Below are 26,479 nucleotides of genomic sequence, written 5' to 3' on the forward strand. Positions count from 1 at the left end.
GCTCCTCCAGGAAGCTCCACATTGGACAGCCTAGGAACTAGAACTAGAACTAGATCTCCTATTCAGAGCTGCAGTTACACTGTCTTTGAGGAATTGTGTTGGAGAGCCATCATATCAGTCATGTGGAAAATACAAAAAAACTTGTGGGCATGAGTAGCACTGATTCCACAATAAAATCCCTTCTGGAAGCACCCGTGAATTTCTGGAAGCACCCTAGATAAGCTATAATGCCACCTGCTGACATGAGAAAGGATCACACATAGTTTCTGGGCACCATGGCTGTGCTCAGGCTCATTTAATTATTGGAGGATATCATGACATGGCTAGGAATTCCTCCATAAATATGTTCAGGTAATAACCTAAAGTAAGTCTGCCTAATGCCTTATATTTGCTTTCCCTGTCTTCCTCTCCATCTTCCCTCAGTGCAAGTGAGGAACCTGGGAGCCCTCAGCAGCAGAGACTTACTAAGCAGGTAGGAAAATCTGTCCCACCCACCCTTATTACCTGGTTTCTTTTCTAGGCTGCAATGTGTCTGTCTAAGCTCTGGCTTCTCTTTGGGGCTCCTATTACAGCAGCGGCTAATGTTAGTTGTTTGAGCCGGTGTGCGAGATCCTGTCCATGTCTAGCAATGAACTGAAGTGATGCTTCATTTCTTCTGAGCAACCGATGATTTTGAAAAATAATAATTGAGAAAGGTGGTTGCTACATAATACACCCTTGTGCAAATTAATTGAAACAAACAATGAATTTAGTAGTTTATTGTACAAAACTCACATATATGTGCATTAGTAACGGATATGACCTCTGATATTTTTAAGCAGCATTTGAACATGGTTTGGCATGGAGTCTGCTAGTTTCGAACAGTCACTGTTGATTTTCGGATCCCTGTACCACACTTGAATCAGCCCCTGAATGAGCTTCTCCATGGTTGTACAGTCTACAGCCAGGAGGTGACTTTTGCATAGAGCCCACAAATTCTCAATGGAATTTACGTCCGGGGAATTCTCTGGCCAATCAAGTACCTGTATTTGCTGCTCTGTCATGAATTTCTTCACCACTTTTGATGTGTGACGGGGGGCTAGGTCCTGCTGCAATATCCCAGTACCGTCAGGGATATCTTTTCCAGCTCTGGAATAACTCTCTTTAGTAGAACCTCAATATATTGTGGTGAGTGCATCATTCCTTCTATTGGCTGCAGGCTTCTGACACCATAAGGATCAACTGACTTTTCGTGTTTATTTTGAGTACAGGATTACGAGTAAGATAGAAAATATGCTTTGTTTCAGTTAATTTGCACAAGGGTGTAGCAAATGAGGTCCCTGGACCTAATTATTACCATGAAGCTGGACAAAGGTGCAGGAAATTTCTGCACCTCATGCTTCAAGAGGGTATATGGTGCAAGAAATTCCTCAAAGCATATCTCAGTGAAGACTGGTTTATCTCAAAAACATCATTTTGAATGTGCTTGAAGAATGTGGGTCCAGTGGGGGTCACAGTAACCAAGCCCAAAACTTTGTTTCTTACATTTGTACTGCACGCTTCCTCCAAAAGAGCTTGGGGCAACAGATACACAGGAGGTTGTCCTATTTTATCTTTACAACAGCCCTGTGAGCCTTATGCTGAGGGATAGTGACTAGCTCAAGGACATTCGGTAATCTTCATGGCTAAAGTAAACATTTGAACCCACATCTCTCCAGTACAGATCTCTATTCATTACCCCACAGTGACTCCACTGTAGAAACATCTAGTCCAGGTCAGATCTTGGACCATGTCCTGTTTCCTCCTTGCTTAGGCATAGGGTTGGATGAGCCAGTCTGAGCCAATGAAATAATTTGTTTACCAATAGTGTGGCACAAGAAGACCACAGGTGTCTCCAGGTGCTGGGTTGCAGTTTTGCATTAGCACCTTTCTTGCGCAAGATACATGACTTCTCGTTTGATCAATCATATATATAGCCCTCCATAAATGGGATTAGATGCAGGGCACCTAATCTGATCCATCTGCTTCTTCCTCTGCACCGTAGCTCCGAGTGACCTCAATCTCAGAAGAACAGAGTTGTTGTTACGTACAGGCTATTTATGAGCACCTTTTGGCTCGCGATATTCGTTCTATACTGCCAGTGTTTCATAGGTAAACACAGCCATATTTGTCATGGTCTTCTTACTCTCTGTGTGAGACGGTATACTGGTGAGCTGTCCACTGATGCTTCAAATGCAATATATTGTTCAGAACAACCACATTTAGGCACATGTATGTATATGCATCTGACTGTGCAGATTAGTTGAGGTCTAGTGTCATTTTAATCCTTCCCCCTAATTCTGATGTGCGGGCAGTGAGTGCCATTGTTTATGTAGCTAGAATGTGACCACTCATACTAAAAAAGGAAGCGGCTTGGAAGTGGGGGAATCAAGGTTTGCAGAAGGACTGTTTTTTTAAAAAAATATATATCCAATGGGGGGAGTGATACACAAAACAGCCCAATGAAGACTGAGCATGCTCAGTGGTCAAGGAATGCTGATTCCTGACCAGGAAGCAGAATACTGAGTGGGAAAGGAACATTCTCAACAAAAGCACTCCACATATTGTGTGTCTGCAGCTTATGCCCTTTCTGGAAGCCAATATGAAAGTTTAAAGCTGCTGAGGCTTTAAATAAGAGGCCGCTGAAAATACTGAGACACACAAGCTGTTGTGTGACATAACGAAAGAAGGTGGGACATATCATTCTCCACTCGCGTCCAACTTGTGCCTTCCTTTTATTACACAACAAGCGGGAGCTGCAACAAAATGTTGCAACGTGGAGTGTTCCTGTCAAGGACATTACACACACACACACACACAGAGAGAGAGAGAGAGAGAGAGAGAGAGAGAGAGAGAGAGAGAGAGAGAGATGTCCATTCCTTCCAAAAGGTCTTCTAGTATCAGCCTTTGTCTCTTTGTCTAATGGTCAGTGTTCTGTACAATGCAAATCCCCATAGGGCTTTAGTTACCTAAGCACTTCCATAAGCAGATGAGGTGGCCAGTTCAGGCAGAGTTAAACATCTTCCAGCATTTAAAGGAAATGTGAAAATGCTCCCAAGGTAGACTGAGGGAATGGATCACTATACACAAGCTCTCATTAAGCCCCTTAGAAAGAAAATAATGCACAATGCAATCCCTCCCTAGTGGGTTTAAAACATTTATTTTCTTTGAACTTACATATACTAGCTATTTCCAGCTACAGTCCAATTTTTAAAAATTAATGAATAAAATAAAAATGAGTAAATAAGCTTCCCCTCAGCCTGCTGGGACAGGATTGAATATTGTATTTGGAAGGAAGTCACTCTCCCTGTCCCAGAGAGGGAAATTATGACCCTTCAGATGTTGAGTAAGAAGCTCATATTGTAACAATGCTGAGATAAATTATATCTACATATTCCAAGATTTCTCCATATTGGAGTGCAATATTTTCTCCATAGCAGTATTCCTTTTTCAACCTGACCAAGTTAATAAACATATTCTTATTTGTTTCCCTCTTTGCCATCAATTGGGGACCTGGTTGGTAAGTTGTGTTATTCTTGTTATTATTGCTGTTGTTATTTTTATTGGGGTGCTTTGAATATAACCTTCTATCGTATGTCAGTCTTCTGCTATATATTTTGTTTGCTCTGCATTTGGGCACCTCTTAAGATAACTCAACAAAATTTGGCATCATGGTACCTGAGAGCACATTTTTATCTATGTTTGGATACAATTAGATTCCATTTTGAATCAAGATGGTGAGCTAAATCTTTCAAAACTGCACTCGTGTTTTTTTTTAAAAAATATTCTTAGGATTCCCAAGCAGTGCCAGGTACAAGGCTGTAGTACTTAATAACCTGGTTTTTAAAAAACACATAACCCTTATAATGAGATTACTGTTGTATGAACTCTGCTTGTCAAGTTTAAGAAGGCATATTTTATTGCAATTTAAGCTTTTCTCTGCACTGGAAGAAGGTCAAGGTTTTATCCACCACCACTGCAAAATATAAGTCTTCAGTAGACTATTTTTGTGTAGGTGAGGAGACACTACAGATGTTACCTCTGTGAGGAACATTCCGGCACAGCTTCTGGCTTAAATTAGTAACATGGTTCTGCTCTTGCTATGTTGTTTATATGTGAGAAGCTGAGGTAAATGTTCTCATGTTCTCTCTCTCCCTTCAACTTCACATTCTGTCAACTGGAAGGACTGTTACCGAAAACTGGATGTCAAATGTTAACCATGAATCTTGGCTATTGAATATTCAGTGGATATTTTACTTCAGAAGTCACAGCAGAGAATTTAGGCGGCAATCCTATGCTCACTTCCTTTGGGAGCAAGCCCTGTTGGATTCAATAACTTCTAAGTAAACAAGTATAGTAATGTGATGTTAGTGAAGTAACTTCTCTCAAAACTCTAATAACCATTACCTCAGAGAGGTGATATGTCGGTTTATTATTGTTTCTGAAGTGGTGAGGTCCATGTAAAAACCCTTGACACAGAAGGACTGGGCATTAGCACAGCAAGGTGTCTAAGAATGCAGCCACACCAGTTGCTAGTGGTGGTGTTAAAAAAAAATCCTTCATGAAGATTAGCCACCATATCTTTTTGAGTCAAATAGTTCTTCAGCATTTCCACAATGAACCATTCCTACTTTTCTGCGCCACTTACAAATCAGTACCTTACTCCCTTCTACAAAAACATTGTTGTGGTGCTGCCATTTAAGTATTTCAGGAAAGTAGTAGCTAGTTCATATGGTTCTTTGTGTCTCTTCAACTGACAATAACATGTCATGGTGTGACTAGGTTCAGAGGTCTCCTCATACTGCATTCAGATACACTGGCGCAACAACTGCACTCCTCCCAGCTGTCTGGATATCATGACTTAAGTACACATCAGTGGGTTGCTGTTTTTAGTTGCAATTTTGTTGAAACTCCCAATAACCATTACCTCAGAGAGGTGTTGTATGTACTGGCAGCTGGATAGAGGACACCACACCAACAACTGGAGCATATGGCAATATTGACTTTAACATTGCAGTTTTCTGGGAAATCCCCACACACTATTTCAGCATACGCATTTGCATTTTCTGCAACATATTTAGAGAGCAATACACATTCATCACTCTATGGCAAAAATTCCAGATGACTCAACAGAACTGAATAGCACCTTTCCTTATTCGCTTTTTTACCACTACATAAACCAGACAGTTTAGTTTCTCCATAGGTATCAGTGAGCCACCTAGTGGTGCTAATTGTGATGCAGCCTAAAATAATTGAGATGAGTGTCTTTGACTCTGCCCTATTCATCATTGTTCAGTTGCTGTGTGGTTTCGTCACATTTTCGTTGGTTGCTTGGTTGTGAAATTTAAAACGTGCCCAGTAGTATTGGGGTGACAGCAGCATTATTTTAAAAAATCATTGACTTGAGATAAATGCAAAACAAAGTATTGTTTTCTTTTTTAAAGTCTCCCCCCTTTTCTCTTCAGTTTAAATTATTATTATTATTTATTGAATTTATATACCACCCTATACCCGGGGGTCTCAGGGCAGTTCACAGAATAAAATCAAGATATAAAACCACAAAATACCTAATAAAAACAGCAACCCAATACCTCCCCCCCAAAAAAACACATTTTGAAGGGCATAGGATGTAAATCGGATCAACCAAAGGCCTGGTTAAAAAGAACATTTTTGCCTGGTGCCTAAAGGTGTATAATGAAGGTGCCAGGCAAACTTCCCTGGGGAGAGCATTCCACAGACGGGGAGCCACTTCTAGCCTTGATGGTTATAAGACACCTCACCATGATAATGTGCTTATGGTTTATTCCCTATTTAAAACAAACAAAAAACACCCAGAAGCCACATAAAAAAGACCCTAAATCTCTTTTTGTTTTTACTAACCTTATCATTCTAAAGGCATGATTCATGAGTTTTAAGCATGTGGGATTGGCAGGAGCGGACTGGTTTTGCATATTGGCCGCATGGGGCTTGTCTGTTTATTCTGACACACACCCAGTTACTATCCTGGTGCCTACAAGGCCCTCCTCAACTAAGGGCTGTGTGTCTCATCTACTCCTCCCTGCATTGTTCAGTTGTGAGTAGACCCGAGTTACTACATCTTTTCGCTCTTTGCAAATATGAGAGTGCTTTGTTTACTTCACGGTTTTGATTCAGGGCCAACTCAGCTCACTTGCTTTTGTAAGCATGTTGCATATGCACACATATTGTGTGGTTGGTTCATGTTCTCACCAGCAGATGCCAAGCTGGAGAAGGGGAAAAAATCCGCACCCAATATAAATTAACCAGCTTAACCATTTTGCTTATTTTCCCTTTCCATTAGCATTTTCACCTTGGGATTATTTTAGTAGCAAAGACTCAAAATGTAAATTGAGTGGCAAGAAAGACATTAAGTTCAGGAATATGTTATGGTAGTCACTTATTGCTGAATGGGTGGGGGGGAGAGGAACAAGATTTGCATTAAAATGGCATGTGCTGACTCGTATATACAGATTTAATTTTAGAAATAATTACCGTAATTTAACTAGAAATGCAGTACATTTCACTACAGTGGGGAAAGACCTGGTGATCTGTGCCCTTTGTTGGCCTACTCTATTGATGGGCAACTTCAAAGCCCCTGCTCTCTCTTATTGTGGGCCTTTAATTTTTTTAAAAAATGTTGGACTTGGCCCAGATAGCTCATCAAATGAAAAAGGTGGACAGTCCCTTAGGAAGGATACTTACTTACGAAGGTGAAGGAATAATAGTCCTGGAGATGTGCATGACCACAAGGAGTCATGCTCAGCCTTCTTTTGGCTTATAAATCAGTGCTGCTCATTTGAATCACCTGAATGTGAGAGTTTTTCCAACAGTGCCCCATCCCCACGCTTTGTCATCAGTTTACTTTGCTGCACAATTTTCTTTCCATTGTAGCCTAATATCAGGGCAGAGAAGAGCGGTGGGAATAGTAATGCTCTCGGTCCCTCTCCGCTCGCAACATACACAGCCCTCATCCTTTTTATTGGACCGTGGTGGTCGGTGCCCATTGGTACTGGTGGAGCAGAAGGCAGAGAGGTGTAGCCAGAGTCCATGACAGGCAGCCCTGTCCCCTGAATTGTTGTATAATAAGGAAACAGGCTGAGGTTGGTGGGACAGAGTCCCAATCACCCCTATAGACCAGGCTCCACTGCTACTAGATTTTATTAGAAAGTTCATCTGTTATCCACAGTTCTCCTAAGAAATTGCCTTATACCAGGTCAGACTATTTGGCCATCCTAATGCAGTACTGGCTCTCTGGGGTCCCCGGCAGAGACCTTTCCCTCACCTGGTACCTTTTAATTATAAGATGCCAGGATTGAACCTTCCACATTCAATGCCTCTGCTCTGCTACAGAGGTCTCTCCACATTCTGATTACATAGGAGAAGTCCCGCTTCCATTTGAGCATGTTTTGGATCAGTGGTTCAATCAGGGCAGGACTTTGAGGCTGATGTCCAGGGTCCCCAAACACAGCAGGGCTAGCTTACCACATTTGGTAGGAAGGGCACGCTACTGTCATCTGAAGATGGAGCTTCCACATAAGTCTAAAATTACTGAACTATGCCACTCTCTCCTGAGTTTACAGGACCTTGGAATTCTTCTCTGTTGCAAAGCTTAGGGCAACAAGATGGTAAAGATTTCAACACACATGTCAGGTGAACATAAGAACATGAGCAGAGCCAATTGGATGAGGCCAATGGCCCATCTAGTCCAACACCTTGTTCTCATGGTAACCATCAGGGCTTGCTTCCTTCTCTCAAAACTGGGGCCCCTTCCTAACAAGAATGGGGCACAGGTTTATCAAAACAAGATACAGTGCACTGTTTATGGGCTACATTTGCTGTGTAGGCTTTGGACTACCATTTCCCCAAAAGCCCAAAGCCATTTCCCCAAAGCCTCCCAACCTACTATCAGAGAACAAGGCAGCACGTCACCAGGCTACTCTCAGCAGTTGTCTGCAAGAGGGTCATTTGGGGGGGGTCATTTCAGGAGAGAGATGTTGCATTGGTTTTCACAACCCATGTCCCCTCATGCAGCCTCACCTGCTGGAGCAGAAGCCAAAGAAGAAACGGCAGGAGGCTGCTTCACTGGAGGCCAAGCCAAGAAAGACCAGAGTGAAAAAGCAGGAGGAATCAAGCCATGCGGAAGAGCCAAGTGCCCCCCGACCAGGTAAGGGACACAACCAACGTTCCAGGAATTGTGGTAGATTAGCACAGGAAGCTGCCATATGGTGATCCAGACCACTTGTTCCCATATCTGGCAGTGACTCTCCAAGGCCTTCCCCAAGAGTCTTTCCCAACCATGCTACCAGTTATGAAACCCTATGTATGCAAAGCCTGTGATCTAATACTGAGCAATGGGCTCTCCCCTTTTCAGGTACCTCCCCACAGGATAATATCCTACACCCCGCAGCCAAACCAGAAGTATGGCAGTGTCATCTCAAGCACTGGTCCACAAACAAGTTTCATGCCGGCCCTACTGCTGTCTCCATCAGCCAGCAGGCACACAGGGGCTGGCTGAGTGGCAGCAGTTTTCATGGCTGGGTTGTGAAAGGTGATTTAGACTGCAGCCCTAATTCCAGCCACTGCCCAGAGGGGCTTATGATGGTGCCACATCTACAACCTTGCCATTCATAGTGGCTGGGGCAGAAGCTAATGCTTTTCCCTCCATGTGTTTGTTTTTTCACTATTTACTGCTGAGGAGGCCAGAAGTAAACCCCACCGGAAAACAAAGGAGCTGGGGAGAAGTGCTTTTAGGAAGGAAAGACTGGATTGGGATGAGCTTAGTTTCCTCCTCCCACTCGCTCCTACGGTACTTTAAATACCCATTTTGTAGGAATTTGGCATGAGCCCACTTATGCCATGCTCCTGGAGCACCTTTCCTCCTTACTTTCTAGGCACGGTCCACATTTTAAAACTCCATGTACAAACACCACTTTTTTCTGCTCTGGAGCTTTCCCTACGAAAACCCACTCTTTAAAACTGAATCGGAGCAAAATCTGTGGAAAGCCTGAATAGCTGTTTGCTCTGGTTCAGCCAGTTTTCGCAGAGAAAGCTCCAGGAGAAAAGAAAGGGTGCTCAGACACAGAGCTTTAAAGTGGAAACCTGTGCCTGGATAGAGCAGGGATAACCCCTCAGTTTGGCCCTTACCCTGATGTTGTAGTCATAGTGCAGTCGCAGTGTCCTAATCTGCTTCATCCAGGAGAGGGCAGAAACACCACAGGCAGGCAGCTCAGCCAGAAGGACATTGCACACAGCCCCTCACCCCACTGGCTCCTGTGAAATCATCCTTTTACCACATGTAGCCAAAGCTTCCTGGTATTCCTTCTCCTCAAATGGGAGCACAGGGCAAACTCTGTTCTCACACAGGTAAGGTGTTTGCCACTCTCCCAATGGCCCAGCTGTGAGAGCGCTTGTTCCCAAAACACCAGTTCTGTGAGTTAGTTGGGGCTCCTCCAGACGACCTGTTTATTGCATCAATCATCCTGATTTGCTTGCACAAAGCTTATATGAAGGTTCGATTACAACTGCTCTTTAATGAGCGTTGATTGGCATTCATCCTGATATGCTTGAAGCATATTTTTCTGTCTTCTTTGATAGTTGTTCATACATTCTGTCACTTTCCAAACTACAACAGGTCTGATGCTGTTTAAAAGTGGGTTTGTTGTGCTAGGGAAACAGGGCGCTTTAAATCCAGTTCCCCAGTATGTCCTAGAATCCCTCCTGCAGAATACTGACAGTCTTGGAGGCACCCTTGCACTTTATAAAATGTGCAGCCTCATGAATCCTAAGACTGGCTTTCAGACAGGCCATTTTCACATCACTGCACCCCTCCCCCTCATAGAAACACAGGAAACTACCTTGTACCGAACCAGACCCCTGGTCCATACAGCTCAATATTGTCTACACGGATAGGCAGAGGTTCTCTGGGATTTCAGTCAGGGAATCTTTCCTGCAGATGCTGGAAATGAAATCTAGATCCTTCTGCATGTAAAACTGATGCTCTACCACTGAGCTACAGCTCTCCTCCCTCCTGTTATCTGCCATTGTATGCACACCCCTAGTGCTCTTTTCTCATCCATCCTGACTCTGGTGTCTTCTGTCATAAGCTGCTGTCAGAAAAGTGAGAAAGAAAAAGGAAGAGAAGCCAGAAGAAGAAGGTGAGAAGGACCCACCTGCCAAAAGCACCAAAGAGCCCAGGAAGAAGAAGGAAGCTGCCTCTTCTCATCTCGTTGTGACCAAGGCATCAAAAAAGAAACAAGGTAAGGTGCTCCCCATTCTGTGCTCCAGCCAGTGTTTTGAGCAGCAGCAGCAGAAGAAGAAGATGCTCCATTTCCCTGCCTCTAATTTCCAGCTCTTGAATGTTTTTCTTCAAGAGATTTGAGGGGTGAGTGTGTAGAGGGCAGAGGCTGTTATGGTAAAAGTCTCCCAGAGCAGAAATGCACATGTCAAAGTTTCAGTTTTTCAGTGTGGCTGCCCATTTGTCATTAAAAGTGTGCACTTCATTTGCTCATCCATTGTTATGGTAAAAAAAATAATGAATGGGAAATTGTGTGAATGGAAATGAAATGAGCATTCATTCATTCATTCATTCATGGGAGCCCTTTTTCTTAAATTGTTCTGCATCAAAGAAATAGGCTAGGACACTATGTACAGTTCACAGAAAGGTCACAGAGACATCTGTTCTGAAGCAGAAGAGGCAGAGGTGCACTTATTGATAAAATGAATAGTTAATGAAAAATAATTAGTATTAATCCATAAGCAACTTGCCAGTCCTCTTTCCACCACCACCTTCCTCCTTGAAACCTCTTGGAATCTCCACCTCCTCCTTTGGCTTACTATTACAGGGAGGTAGGTTATAACAACAATGATTGTTTATGCAGTGTCAAAGTCCTCAGCTCCAAAACTAAAGGTATACATCAAGGTGCAATGCGACTGGGTTCTGTTTATAATAACATTTGCTGTATCAATTGATGTGGTTGTTTCCTCTCACTTCCCTTCCTTAACTGCTGTTTGTCCAAATTTCAAACTTCTAGAGGACTCTGATGAAGAAGAAGAAGATGATGATGATGATGATGATGAAGAGGAGGAAGATGATGTAGAAAGCGAAGATCCTCCAAAAAAACCCAAAAGGAAGATCCACAAAGATGTTCCATCTGCTGGCATTAAGGAAAGGAAGCCCAAAAGTAAAGGTCAGTGGCTTTTAGTGGCCATTTATTAGCCATAGATAATGGTTGAAGAGTTACTTCTTATTCCTCAGGAGCCCCTGGAAACCGAAATTCTGTGAGGAAGACCAGGAATCTGTCTCACAGTAGACATCCAGATGCCTGTGGGAAACCCATAAACAGGATTCAAGCATAAGAGCGCTCTCTCCTCCTTTGGTTTCTAGTAACTGGTATTCAGAAGCATCACTGCCTCCAACTGTGCAGGCAGAGCGTAGCCATCATGGCTAGTAGCCATCAATAGTCCTCTCCTCCATAAATGTGTCTACTTCTCTTTTAAAGTCATCAAACTTGGTGGCCATCATTGCCTCCTGTGGGAGAGTGTTACACACACACACGCACACACACACACACACACAGGCACACATGACTTTTATGTCCTGCAGGAAATATGGTTAAGGGAAGGCATTTGAGGGTGAGCTACAATGAAGACTCATATGTTTTGCAATCACCCCCCCCCCTTTCTCATCCTATAGCCATCCTTTTCCCCCTTTCCTTGCTTTCTGCTCATCACCCATATGTTTAGATTGAAGCCAGGCTCCATCAACCACCTCCTACTGCCCCTGAACTATTTCCATTCCAGCTGGTCATTGCAAGAAATACTATTTATCTTAAAATAATTTGTGCCCATGTTTGCTTTTTTCTTCTTCCCTCCTTGTGCCTTTCTCCTTTTGTCTCATGACTTTTAGATTATAACCCTACAGGCAGGGAGTGTCTTGTCTTAATTGATTGATTCAGCCTTTTTGGCTCATAGCAGGCACAAGAGCACTAAATGAATAAAAACTCTTACCTTTCTTCAGCAATGTTTCTCCATTTGTATTGTTTCCATTCTTTGTTATTGTTGTCCCAGCGCTTTCTTCGGGTAAACCTGCAGTTCATCCACAGAAAACCCAATTGTCATTTGCCCCAATTCAGCGGTAAAACATGGGTTTTCCTGGGGAAAGCGCCAAGACAACAAACAAACAAACAAACAAACAACACTGCTCAGACATTCAGATTTGAAGCTCAAATCTTTGCCTAGAAACCTGGCAGAAAATGAAGCCTGGAGGAGCCCCTGCTGTATCCTCCTCCGCCCCATCTGCCCCAATCCATCTCCCTTGACTGTTCTCTCTTCAGCCACTTTCCAGTCGCTGTCTTCTCCAACCTCTTGATGACACCCTTTATTAATCATTTCCCCCTTGGACAGGAGACAAAGCTGAAGCTGATGTCAAGACAAGAACTGTCAAGACGCTGAAGAAGGAACCAGTGTCTGTCTTCCAAGTCAATGGGGACAAGAAGGAGAAAAAAGTTAAAAAGAAAGGTGAAACCCGCCCCCCTGCACTGAGATCTGCTTAGTTGTTCCCCCAGCTCCACCCTCTGCAGGATTCCCTTTAGCTGTTGGTGACCGTACATTTAAAGCAGGATTATACCACTTTAGACAGTCATGGGTTCCCTCCAGGAATTTGTTAAGGGTGCTGAGTTTGTTAAGGGTGTAGTTTGTTAAGGGTGCTGAGAGTTGTTATTCCTCTCAAATAATTTGGGTCTTCCAGGGCAAAACTGCATAGTGGTTTGGGGGCAGTGGGGGGGGGGAAGCTACTGGAGAGGACCTTCCCCTAGCACTTCTCTGCTCTAGATGATATGCTACTGAGGTGGTTTTTCCAGGCTCCCCACCACCACCACCACAAAGGCTAAAGGGCTCTTGCTATAAGCTGTTTGTGTAACATCAAGTTTGAACTTCCAAGGTTCCAGAGGAAGGATGATAAAAGTCCCACCCCACCTTCCTTAGGACTACATAACACTTGCATGCCCTGAGGGGGTGGCAGAAGATCCAAAAGACCAGATCAAAGAGCTTGTATCATCAGAGAGAACTCTCTGTTCTGTATTTTGTAGCATTTGCATTTTAAATTGTAAACTACCTTAAGGTGCTTTGGCAAAAATAAATGAAATGAAATGAAAAAGGACGTTTATAAATGGGTCAAGCAAGCATTCTGTGCTATAATCTCCCCCCCCCTCTAAAAGTTAAGTTTACATGGATGCCATGGTGCCATGCAAAGATAAATGAACTAGGGAAGGAACCAAAATGTTTATTTAGAGCTGTGTAGTGAAAACCAAAAAAATTCTGGTAGCCTCTTAAAGGCTTAAAGAAGCTTATGCCAACCTGATGCCCTCCAGATTTTCTGAACTACAACTCCCAGGAGCTCCAGCCAGCATGGACATGGTAGCTGGGGTTGATAGGAGAGACTCCACCACCCCCCATGCGAGTCTAAGTATGTATTTTTGTTCCTAGTTTGAGGCATGAGAAGTCTCCAAAACTTTGAGTGAGGAAGCAACCAAGCTCCATTATTTAGAATGAAGGTGTGGAATTATTCTATTGCCAATGCTTATATTTTGCAAATACGATGTTAAGAAACACTCTTCTGCTAATCAGCACTTCCTGGGGGTTTGGGGGGAGACCCCGGGATATCCATTAGGCGAGGGGTCAGCAAACCTTTTTTGGAGGGGGCTGGTTCCCCAGTCCCCCAGACCTTGTGTCGGGCCACACTGCGCACACGTGGCAGAGAGGACTCTCTCTCCTCCTCCCTCCCCTCGCGCTGCCTACCTATGGTGCTGCCAGTGCAGGCTGGCTCCAGAGAGGTGCTGCCCTGCGCTCTGCCAACCGTGGCTCCTGTGACTGCCCTTGCTTTTGGGCCGCTCGTCCCTCCGCCGCTGCCAGCCTCTGCCACTTGCAAGGACAGGCACAGGAGCCGTGGTTGGCAGGGCGCAGAGCAGCGCCTCTCCGGAGCCAACCAGCCCTTTCGGAGAGGCGCTGTGCTGTGCTCTGCCAACCACGGCTCCTGTGCCTTCCCTTGTGAGTGGCAGAGGCTGGTGGCAGTGGCGGCAGGACGAGCAGCCCAAAGGGCTGGCTGGCTCCAGAGAGGCACTGCCCAAAATGGTGCTCAGCCAGCTCAGCCCAGGCCCCTTCCTCCTCTATGCAGGGTGGGGAGAAGCCAGGGGGGAGGAGGCACCACAGTGTGTGAGAGGGAGAGGGGGAAATGGTGCCCCCCAAAAGTGGCAGTGCAGGAAAAAAATGACAAAAAGAATTTAACGAACAGAATCCACATGATCCACAGACCGTCCATGGGCCAGATCCTGAGGGCAATTGGGCCAGATCCGGCCTGCATACCATGGTTTGCTGACCCCTGCATTAGTATATAGCAAGATATCATTACCAAAAATAAAATACAGCCTGATTCCTTTCTACAATTTAAAAACCTTGCTCTTCACAACACTAGATCTGAAAGATAGTGAGACAGAAGGTGATTCAGATTCTAGCACCAAGCCAAGAAAAACTGAAAAAAAGAAGAGCACAGCTTCCATGTTTCAGGCGGGGGCAGAAGGCGCCAAAGAGAAGAAAACTAAAAAGAAAGGTAGGTGCAGCATCAGCCCCTTGCAAACAGTGAGCAGGGTAAGGAGATGGAGCAAGAAGGTGCATTCGGTTAAGACTGAAACACAGTCATTACAGCTGGTCCAGCAACTTTAGCTAATGCAGAATGCTGCTGCCCCACTGTTGACATAACAACAACAACAACAACAACAACAACAACAACAACAACAACAACAACTGCTACTGCTACTGCTACTGTAGCCTGACTTTGGTTGATGCAATTGTGTTCATTAATTTGTTACACCCCCAGAAATAAGCAGAGTTGTCTTACAGTTATCTTGTATCCATTACTGGTTCCTGTTCTAAAGGGAAATTTGATAATTGCTTAGGGGACTTCATAAAATGTATGGACCCCCACCCCCCATTTCACAGATTGAATACAGAAAAGTCCAAGTCATCAGGATGCTAGACTAGAGAACAGGATGCTGGACTAGATGGGTCTCCAACCAGCTCCACCAGGACTCTGACAAAGGCCAGTCTGCATACTCACTGGGTGGCCACTAAGCAGAGTGTTCTTTTTTTTTCTGCAGCTCTTCCCAAAGCCACTGAAAATGAAAGTGAGGATGAGCCCACAGAAGCAGTAGCTCAAAAGAACACCAACAAGAAAGGAAAAACAAAGAAATCCAAGAAGGTAGATTGCTGGGAATGCTCTTAGGGGGCATGTGAGGGATTCAAAATCCCCTTTGAAAGAAGGTGCTTTGTGAAAGTCAGAGCAGTTTCTTTAGTGAAGTCATTTCTCATGGGGGAGGGACTACAAATCTTTACCAAAAGCAGGAATGAAGCTATGGTGTATTATTAACAGCGCTAGCCACCTCTCTGCATTGCAACAAAGGCACTGTACAAGCACATGGTCCACTTCCCCAGCTTGTCTTCCTCATTTTTCTTTGTATAGGACCAGTTTCCAGAACAGACAATTAAATTACAGCTGGGGAAGCAAATTTCCAGCCCAGGTTGCAACCCTGTTCACCTTTGCTGCCGTCTGGCTTTTCTCTACGACATTCCTGATCTGAGAAGCCAACCATGGATTCCCTGATGGGGAGGGCATTTGATTTCAGAGAGTGCAGCAGTCTCAGTTCACACAGAGACCAGCCACTGTTGCCCCTGACACCTCCTTCCCAGTGCAATCTGGCCCTTTGTCCCAGGATGCTCTGCTCAGAGAATCAGGGGGGTCACACTTGAGTTTTTTAAGCAAGTGGAATTTAGGTAGCAGGAGATCTACTGCAACAGACAGGGAAACTAGCCAACCAAGCAACCAGGATAGACATGGTTGGGGATGAGGCCATATATGTGATGATGATGATGATGATGATGATGAAGAAAAAGAAAAAGATGAAGAAACACAAACACAGCAGGTGACTAGTAGAGGTCATGCTGGAAAGCCTGGGACAGAACAATGTCCTTGAAACAAACCTCCCTTCTCTTTCTTGGTGCTGGACTGTAGAAGGAAGAGAGACCTCCTTCCCCAGTCATTGAAGTGGACAATCTGGAGGAATTTGTGCTGCAGCCAGCTCCGCAAGGAGTGACCATCAAGTGTCGGGTCACTCGAGACAAGAAGGGGATGGACCGGGGCCTCTATCCTACGTACTACCTTCATTTGGATAATGACAAAAAGGTGAGTTGCTCAGTGGGAATGTTGCCTTTTGTGCAGAAACAGAGATGGTCCTGCAGCAAAGCCACTTAGAAGGATGGGTAAAAGGGCTGGTAAATATCTCCCTCTTGGCAGAGATCCTTTGTCAACTTCTTTTCCAAGGGCCAAATTAATGCATGCATTAATTGCAAAACATGCGCACTCTCTCTTTTGTTATGTATGTAGAAGCTGCTGGGGAAGCCTGAGCGGCCTCAGAGACATAGGGAAAGGAGAAAGGAAATTCAACACACACTCTCCCAGTACAGTGGTACCGCGGGTTAAGTACTTAATTCGTTCGGGAGGTCTGTTCTTAACCTGAAACTGTTCTTAACCTGAAGCACCACTTTAGCGAATGGGGCCTCCTGCTGCCACCACACGATTTGTGTTCTCATCCTGAAGCAAAGTTCTTAACCCGAGGTAATATTTCTGGGTTAGCAGAGTCTGTAACCTGAAGTGTATGTAACCTGAAGCGTATGTAACTGAGGTACCACTGTACATTCTCAAGGCTGCTCAGGTTTTTCCCTTGCTTGGAGAGGCACACACAGCGATCTCTTCTCACAAGTGCAGCTGTACATCGGGGAGGAAATGGATCAAACCACTCTTGAGATAAAAAGCTTTAAGCTGATTTCCATTCCTCTCTACAGAATGCACACAACTCTGGAAACGGGAGCCTCTGCCCACTTTGTCTCTGGCAAACCAATATGCGCTCACTGCTGCTGTGGCTCTTTGGCTTCTCTTATTTCTCTAATTGTGAAACGGAGCTATTTCACAATTTTAAAGACTCTTAACAAGAGGAAACCAGTAATTAAACCCCCTCCACCCCTTGTGCACGGAACAGAAACTGCTTAATGAAGGGGGTAATTTATCACTAATGCTGAAGCAACTAGAGATGGAAGAGGCAAGAAGGATGCTTCTAACTAAAGTCTCAGGAGATGTTTGCCAAATGGGACTTACTTTTATGAAAACATCATAGGAGAGTCATGGGGATGGGCGCTGCCAGATAACACAGTTCTGTACTAAATACCCTGTGGCACAACCACCTTAATTCATTTCCCATCTGTGGAAAAGTAATGCCTCAGCAGCCCTAAAGGCATGTAGCATGGAAGCTACCTGAGGACTTAAAATATAATAATAATAATTAATTGTGGAGCTTGGGATTTTTGTATGCATTACAGACAGAAACTGCAGCAGCCATTACTTCCACCTGTCTCTTGCAGGTCTTCCTACTTGCTGGTCGCAAGCGCAAAAAGAGCAAGACCTCTAACTACCTGATTTCCATGGATCCCACTGACTTGTCTCGGGATGGAGAGAACTTCATTGGAAAGCTGAGGTTAGGCTTGACATCAAGATGCGGTTCAGACATCACAGGACATTCTGCAGGGAGCAATGCCATCACACAACATAGGGTTCCCTTTAAATACAGGAAGGCTGATTAAAAACAAGCTAGCTTTTGTGTCTGGGAAAGATTCATTTCTGATGGGTTCCGAATTTCTGCCTAGTTGGGGCACATTTACACAGAAGGGAGCAAATGAGATAGCCTTTTATTTATGGCCCTCCAGATGTTTCCAGACTACAATTCCCATCATCCCTGAGCATTGGCCATGCTAGCTGGGGCTGACGGGAGTTGGAGTCCAACAACATAAAAAAGGGTCTCAAATTCCCCATCTATGTGATAGATGGCTTGCTTTATGCATTCTGTTGCTGCAAGGTGCCACAAACTGGGATTTCCTTGCTTGGAATTACTCCAAAAGCAACTCTAATTATTAAGGAGGGAACTCTCCACACTACAATATTTTGTTGCAGGTCCCACTGGTTATTACTATTATTGTGTATAGGTAAAGGGAAAGGGAACCCTGACCATTAGGTCCAGTCATGGCCGACTCTGGGGTTGAAGCGCTCATCTTGCTTTATTGGCCGAGGGAGCCGGCGTACAGCTTCCGGGTCATGTGGCCAGCATGACTAAGCCGCTTCTGGTGAACCAGAGCAGCACACGGAAGCACTGTTTACCTTCCCGCCGGAGCGGTACCTATTTATCTACTTGCACTTTTGACGGGCTTTTGAACTGCTAGGTTGGCAGGAGCAGGGACCGAGCAACGGGAGCTCACCCTGTCACGGGGATTCGAACCACCAACCTTCTGATCCACAAGTCCTAGGCTCTGTGGTTTAACCCACAGCGTCACCCGCATCCCACATTATTGTGTATACAGCACCATAAATGTGCGTGGCAGTTTACAGTGTTGCACGGCTAAAGTCCCACATTTTAAGTGCTACTTTAGCTTATTTGGGCAGCCCATACTGACTTCCCAAGTAGCAGGACTCTGATTGCAAACAAGTCTATATGTGAGGGTAGGGTAGGGTAGTCTTTGCATATTTACATTGCAGATGGTGATCACAGGTAAATAAAAAATGTCCAGAATACGGGAAGTTGCTTTATGCAGAGTCAGACCATTGGTCCATCTAGATTAAGTGATCAAGAAGTCTTTGCCAGCCCTGCCTGGAGATGCTGGGGACTGAACCTGGGATCTTTGGCATGCAAAACCTGAGCTTACCACCAAGTTACAGCCTCTCCCTTAAAGTGTGGCCTCTCTTTCCCCTGGTGCGGAGATTTGTCAATAATTACACCCCTAGCCCAGCAAGCCAGACACACCCTGTTATCAGATCTGGTATCAAGATTGTCCCTAGGGGCAGGGCAGAAGTGGTTTAGCCGGTTCTATCCAGAGGAGAGACATGTCGCAATTTAATAGGCCTGGGCATTTGGAAATACTGAAGATGCCCTGATTGAGTGACCTTTCCATTCCCTCCTTATCCCATCCCACTCCCATATTCCCTCCCTCTCTTACACAAACACACATATAGACTATACCCACATTGATGCACAGTATACCTAGTTAACTCAATGTTACGGTGTTTATTTTAACGGAAAACGGGTAATTGTGCAAAGGGGCTCCTTGACTCTGAAACCCTCCTCTGCTTTGCCTGATTGCTGTTGTGGTTTTTTGTTTTGCTTTTAGATCCAATTTGATGGGCACTCGGTTTTCGGTGTTTGATAATGGCGTGAATCCTGACAGAGCAAATTCGGATTGGTCAAATGTGCGCCAGGAGCTTGCAGCTGTTGTTTATGTAAGGAACCACATTGTGCCACTCCATCTTTTCTAGCCATAATCTCCTGGGCAGCTGCTTGCAGTGGCTAGAACAGGGGTCAGCAACCTTTTTCAGCTGTGGGCTGGTCTACCGTCCCTCAGACCATGTGGTGGGCCAGACTATATTTTGAAAAAAAAATATGAACAAATTCCTATGCCCCACAAATAACCCACAGATGCATTTAAAATAAAAGGACACATTCTACTCATGTAAAAACACACTGATTCCCGGATCGTCCGTTGGCCGGATTGAGAAGACGATTGGGCCGCATCCAGACCCCGGGCCTTAGGTTGCCTACCCCTGGGCTAGAATATGCTTGTGAGGATCTTTCCCAAGGGAGGCTTGAGAACTCTTTGTCTGCTGTAAAAACTGTTCCCGAGTGGAACAGAGTCTTAATGCCGACCAGTTAGTGTCACCCAATGCAGGTAAAATCTGCAGGGTCTACATTGCATGGAGTGGCTGGGGATAATTCAAGGCTGGGGGTGGAGTTATGCTTGTCATACCTTGATGCCTTTTCAAATCTAACCTAGATGTTTCCAAGGCATGTGTTACATTAGCCAAGTCCCTGTCCAATCCACTTCCTTTTTAAACCACCCTGCCACATTTCAGTCCAGCCAAGGGTGGTCCCTTATCCTTTGGGAACCAAAAAGGTATCTACATCCACAGACAGGTAAAGCAAATGCTGCAGCTGGCACAAGCTTCACCCGACTCCATTTTTGCGGACATGGATGCTCCAGGGCTTCTCTCAAGGCTCACGCCCTTATAAGAATGGTAGTTGGTTAGGAGTTGCTTGGAATTATAACTCTGATAGGGTTAAACTGCACTACCCAGAATTCTTAGAGGGGAAATAATAAGCAATAGTGTTTACCTAACAGAACAATCATGCTTGCCATCTTCAGATGCAAGCACCTTCATATCATCAATATCTCCTCCATTCTCTAGGCTAGGGACAGGCAGAAGATAGAACCTGGCCCTGAAAACAAATTATTGAGCTGAGCAGCATGTGCTCAGAGGCACCCTGTTCTTTAATTCTAAATGTATTTCTTCTCTCCTGAGCCACTATTTTGCATCTGACTCTGCTTGGTGGACCTTGGGTCTTTATTATAATTTAAGTACTTTTTATTAGTGTTTTTTTTTCCAGATATACAAATAGTTCTCAGCTAGAGTGTATTGCCAAACAGCCATTCTTCTCCATACACAAAATAAACTGTGAAGCATATAATAAAAACATTCTTTAAACAAACAACACAAAACCTTGGGGGTTTTATTTGAGAGAAAAAATGTAGATCCCACATGCTGACATTTGATCATCACTGGTAAATACTCTTGCCAGGCTAAGAAGGCAGAGAAAGGAAGGGTTTTGTGTTGTTGTTTTTTAAAAAATCAGTGGTATCTAACTCCTTTTCATGTTATAGCAATGTTATTTTTGTTTTATATGTTGGGAGGATGCAACACTATCATGGCAAAGCTGTAGCACAAGCTTGAGACTGACAAGACAGCTGCTTTAAGCTGTTACGAATCAGATAGTTTGGGGGAATATAAACAAATTAGTCATGTTTTGAGGATATATGACTGTGATTGAGTTATAAGCATTCTGGGGTTTCTGTTTCAGGAGACAAATGTATTAGGGTTCAAGGGACCTCGAAAAATGACAGTGATTATCCCTGGAATGAATTCAGACAATGAGAGGGTGCCAATCCGACCCCGAAATGTAAGTTACCAACATGATAAGCATCTACGACACAATCCTAGAGGCAATCTGGGGAAAGGGAGATAGGAGATTTTGATGCCTAAGTGCCAGAATTGTGGTCTCCAGCCAGCCTGGCACCACCAATGGAACAATAAAAAGGGCCCCCAGGGCCAGAGGGGGCAGGGATCTCCATTCAAAAAATATGAGCAACTAAAATTAGGAGGGGCAGAAGACCTTGGAAGGATTGGCAGGTGTCTCTCAGTGTACACACTTGGGGTAGAGTACACCTAACAAGTCCCCTCAGTGCAAACCATGTGAGGTCTTCCACTGTCACAAAGGGGGCTTTCCCCCCTCTGTCCTCTCCCTGCAGGCCCTCCCCCCAATTGGCTCAGAGGCGTTGGAAGAATCCTCAGAACAGGGGAAGGAAAAGGGGACATTCCGTCTAGCAAGTTGATATCCGTGCACTGATGGGATGCTCACCATAGCATGACACCCTTAATATACTGGAACCTTAGTATCCTATCATGATAGGATGTTCCTAGTGCTACCCAATCACTGTTTTGCTATTTTAAGTTACAAGTGGAATTGCAAGTGATTTTCCACATTCAGAGTCCTGTACCTTTGTTTTGGCCACACTGGTGGCCTTGAGGAAGCTCCGATAGGTGGGTCCATTTGCAGCTCAGCCCACATTCAGTATAAGTGTTGCAGTGGGTGCCATTTATGACCCTGATTTTATTTTATTTTACAGTGGTACCTCTGGTTAAGTACTTAATTCGTTTCGGAGGTCCATTCTTAACCTGAAACTGTACTTAACCTGAAGCACCACTTTAGCTAATGGGGCCTCCTGCTGCTGCTGCACAATTTCTGTTCTCATCCTGAAGCAAAGTTCTTAACCCGAGGTAATATTTCTGGGTTAGCGGAGTCTGTAACCTGAAGCGTATGTAATCCGAGGTACCACTGTATTTCTTAATCAGTCCTCTCATTCCCACATTATAAAAAAAAATGATAGTGAGATATAACACTATAATACTATACAAGGTCCCTTATCTCTGGGAACCAGAAAGGTATATCCACAGAAAGATAAACCAAATGCTGCAGCTGGCACTGAAGCGTGTTTGGAAATGATTTAATTTTGTGCTTTACTCACATTTCTTGCCAGGATAATGATGGGCTGCTCATCAGATGGCAGAACAGAATAATGGACAACTTAATCGAACTGCATAACAAAGCCCCAGTGTGGAATGACGAGACCCAGTCTTATGTGCTCAACTTCCATGGCAGAGTTACTCATGCCTCTGTCAAGAACTTCCAGATTGTCCACAGCAATGATGGTAAGTCCTATGGAATTCTCTTGGCCCATAAGAGTGAAGGCAGACCTCATAGAATCACAGAGGGTCATCTAGTCCCCTGAAATGCAGGAATCTTTTACCCAATGTGGGACTTGAACCTACAACCCTGAGATTCTCATGCTCTACCGATGGAGCAATCCTACATTGTGCTAACTTAGGAGGTCAACCAGGATTGGCTCTGGAATTATTGCTACTCTAGGCAATAAAGTGTGTGGAGCAAGGTAGCCCTTGTATTATACTCTCCATTTCAACAGACAGCTTGTAATCTGAAGAGAGATGGGGCAGAAAGGAAAGGTATAATGACAGCGTCATTATATTACCTATGTTGGGGTTTGCTTTTCTCTCACATTTATGCTTTGCCAATAAATTGCTTGGGATGCTGGTTCATTGTTAACAATAGTTATAGAACCAATCAGATTTGGAGACAAGGCATGCAGAAAGCTGGATAAGCAGATGCTTTTGACTCAGATGCTAGCTGAGTGTCAAAGCAGACATGAAATTGTGTCTGCTGTATGAGGGCTGTGTGGTCACATAATGGCTTCAAAAGGACTGTTTGCCACACATAATGGCATGCTCAGGTGACCGCTTCATGTCTGAACCACACATCTATCTGTGGCATAGTAGCCACTTGAAACTGCAACTGTGTGAAACCAACACTCAGGAGGAGGTTCAGATGAGAGAGCTTTATGGTGGCATGTTGACAATCTCTGTGATTGCATGGGAAGCTCTTTCCCATGAATGACTTGCAACATGGAGTTGCCTCTGTGCAATTGGTTGTGTTTCCCCCCCACATGCCAACCACCTCACAGAGTACATGTGTGGACCAGGACTGACCTAAAAAGAAAAGGCAGCAGAGTTTGGAAATAGGTTGTCTGAGTTGTTGTGTAATTTAGGCCAGAGGAAACCAGAATGTCCACTTTCCAGATACAAGGATACCTGACCTATCTGCTGTGAGAAGAACCTTCCTGAAGCCTGTACTCTGTAAACACAATTTGGGAATGTGTTGAGTTTTACAACCAGACCTTAACGAGCCACCAAACTCTCTAAGGAGTTTGCCTAAACGTAGACAGGAAGGGAGGCATGCACAAATCATCCACGAGAGGGAGCATGACAGTCAGAAGACAGGAATAATAAGGGTTTGGGTTCCTTGCTAAGCCCCTTGGATCTGCTGAATGACTTGGAGCCAAGCTTTTGTCTGGTTTTGTCTCTGTGTTGTTGGAATTCTTCCTGGGTATGCTTCAAAGTTTTGAGTGTTAATTTATGAGACACTCGTAAACTCTGATGATGTACACAAGGTGTTCCTGTTTACTCAAAATAGTCATCCAGTTTCTGATGGGGCTAATCCAAAATGGCCAATAACGGGTACCACTTGGGCACTAATTGCCCAATTGATATGTAGCCTCCAACTCAAAAGAACTGTTCTGGCATTTCCAATTAGTCATGAAATACCTTGGGGTACAAGATGCCAAGGACTGCATTGATTTCACTCAAGAGGCGTGTGCAAATAGTGTTAGACTTCTTTATATAATAAAGATCTAAAGGGTGTTTTTCTAATCACAGTGTTGATATTTTGAGTTAGCATATTCTATAGGTAGAACAGGGGATTCCAAGATCCCTTATGCCTCTGATGATTGATTTGAGTCACTCACATAACTCATAATATAAGTTTTCCTATGCCTCTATGAACACTCTCTAAGGATAACAGCAAATACACAATCATTGATCCAAGGGTGACTAAGCCAAGGGCTGCCAACTAGTTTTCAAGCTCTGATTCATCCTTGAACGTACTAATCAGAAGTGCAATTCATTTAGGGGTTGCTAAATGAGATAACGCGTGATGCATTTGCTAAATAAGATCAAAATTAAGACTGGGGTGGACTTTGATAATCTCTGGTAATATGGTGCCTTGAGCAAGACCAAAATTTGGTGCCCACAAACGGATCTTAATAATAATAATAATAATTTTATTATTTGTACCCTGTGCACCTGACTGGGTTGCCCAAGCCACTTTGGGAGGCTTCTCAATTTTGTGCCCCCTCGGTTGGGTGCCCTGTGTGGGGGATCACAAGGTCAAATTGGAAGAAATGTTACTCATGAAATGAGCAGTTGTGTGAACGGCTTTTAAAAAGTAAGTAGCAGGACTGAGGTACCTTAATTCTGATCAGGACCCTGGCAGGGGGTGGTAGGCACTGGGGCTTAGCCTTGACTGGGACCACACTAGGCTAAAGCCTCCCTACCACCAGGGTCAGCATCTAGACCCCACCCTCCTGGCGTTCCTATTCCCTTCTTAAAAGCTATTCCCACAACTGCTACTTGTGTCTCACTTAATTTGGCCCACATTACATCCTCCTAAGGAGAGCATACTGGTGGACCACGTTGGAAACCATAGCCCAAGCTTTGTGGTCAACGAGCTCAAAGGTCTCTCCAGTATGTATCCAACATGCTGAAATCAGCTGCAAACTTGAGAGTTTATGCAAGCAGGATCCATAGTCTTTAAAAATCTGATGGGGTGTGCACATTGCTGTGTGACTATAAGAATCTGAGCCTAAGCCTTTTGTGGTGTCTGTGTGTGTGCGCACACACACACACACACACACACACGCATGCTTTGATCTTGGGCTGGTTGATGCTCAAAGAAGCAACTCTTGATACAAAAAGAGGACAAAACGTTGACACTTCCATCCCCCTTGCGAGTGTTGGGGCTGTGAGCACCCTGCAGAATTCACATGAGAGCAACAAACATAGGCAGCCAAGCAATTTCGCCGAGTGTATGACTTGTCTGCTTGTCACCTGTCCAGCCCAATCAGAGGATGTTACTGTCTCGGGTGTAGGATTACAGGACAGAAAGAACCTGCTCAGGGCCCCAGTTATTTTTACAGATTTCTTGTTGCTCTCACTGGTAACAAAGGGAGTCATGACCGAAGCAGTGAGTCAGAGAGACCTCTAGAATGCCACAAATGTCTTGGTTAGGAATTCTGGTGAGGGGGCAGGTCTCTAGGGGGGAGGCAGCACATATTGGGTCTTGTGCTCTGTCCACCCAGCTGGAAAAAAGAAATGTACTTACTTGGTAGCTCTGTTGAAGAAGCAGCAGGCATTCATTGCCCAGCAGGTGGCCAGTCAACTCCTGAACTCTGCTGTTCTCTTCCCTGTCCCATCCTGTTCTTTTCTCCTTAGCATTTGAATAGGAGGGTCCGGAATAAAAAGGTTTTGTTCAGCTCCATGTGAGCCACACTCCCTTAGCACTGGAAATAGAGATATAAGCCATATGGTAGAAAACCTGTTCTCTTCAGGCATTCTCTGGGAAGTCACCTCTGGTGACGACATCTTAGGAACATCCAACTTCCTTTCAAATGTCTGGAGGCAGCTATGCCAAGATAATAACATCAAAAGGTTCTGGTCAAGATAGAAATGCTACAAGTTTTTTTTTGGGGGGGGATTATGAAAGTTTGGCAGCTCTGGAAATGGGTCTTTCTCCAGAACCCCATTCTTCTCATGACAGTGGGCCAGTGGTGAAGAGTCTTTTTCAACAGGAAGGCACAGAGGACCAGATGTTGTCATTATTCATTCTGGGGTGGGGGTTATGGCATTGTAGCAGAGCCTATTTTTGGTCCATCTGCTGAAATGATGGTGTGTTCACCTCTTTTCCTACAGTGGACTACATCGTCTTGCAGTTTGGCCGCGTAGCTGATGATACTTTCACCCTGGACTACAACTACCCACTGTGTGCTGTGCAAGCTTTTGCCATCGCCCTATCCAGCTTTGATGGGAAGCTGGCTTGCGAGTAGCACATCATGGCCAGGTTGTCCTGAGTCTGGGCCAGAGAGGCAGAATCAAAACAAAGCCCCTTCTATCTTGCTGTCTGCTGCGGACAATAATTTGTCTGATGATATAAAGCAAATGAGATAGTGTGAACAGGAAGAACAGCTTAACTGGTATTGCTGAATGTTTCCAACATGGAAGAAGAAGAAGAAGAAGAAGAAGAAGAAGAAGAAGAAGAAGAAGAAGAAGAAGAAGAAG

General features: G+C 44.5%; 1 protein-coding gene across 3 annotated transcripts in view; it reads left to right on the forward strand.

Annotated features, from left to right (window-relative positions):
* The window catches only part of TULP1 (TUB like protein 1), a 35,173-nt gene extending 8,694 nt beyond the window's left edge, over positions 1-26,479 (forward strand). Inside the window, exons 3-15 of one of the 3 annotated variants that reach the window (XM_081915948.1) lie at positions 424-472; positions 8,068-8,200; positions 10,140-10,292; positions 11,067-11,222; positions 12,439-12,552; positions 14,504-14,638; positions 15,186-15,286; positions 16,097-16,267; positions 17,500-17,612; positions 19,294-19,402; positions 21,036-21,134; positions 22,273-22,444; positions 26,114-26,479. In XM_081915948.1, the coding sequence (XP_081772074.1) occupies positions 424-472; positions 8,068-8,200; positions 10,140-10,292; positions 11,067-11,222; positions 12,439-12,552; positions 14,504-14,638; positions 15,186-15,286; positions 16,097-16,267; positions 17,500-17,612; positions 19,294-19,402; positions 21,036-21,134; positions 22,273-22,444; positions 26,114-26,247 (1,639 nt within the window). In that variant the 3' untranslated portion in view covers positions 26,248-26,479. Of the gene's footprint in view, positions 1-423; positions 473-4,206; positions 8,201-10,139; positions 10,293-11,066; positions 11,223-12,438; positions 12,553-14,503; positions 14,639-15,185; positions 15,287-16,096; positions 16,268-17,499; positions 17,613-19,293; positions 19,403-21,035; positions 21,135-22,272; positions 22,445-26,113 lie in introns of those variants that run through there. The other 2 variants (XM_081915949.1, XM_081915947.1) reach the window with 2 other exon arrangements.

The sequence above is a fragment of the Podarcis melisellensis genome (genome assembly GCF_964234715.1).
Source record: "Podarcis melisellensis genome assembly, chromosome: 6".
Lineage (NCBI taxonomy): Eukaryota > Metazoa > Chordata > Lepidosauria > Squamata > Lacertidae > Podarcis > Podarcis melisellensis.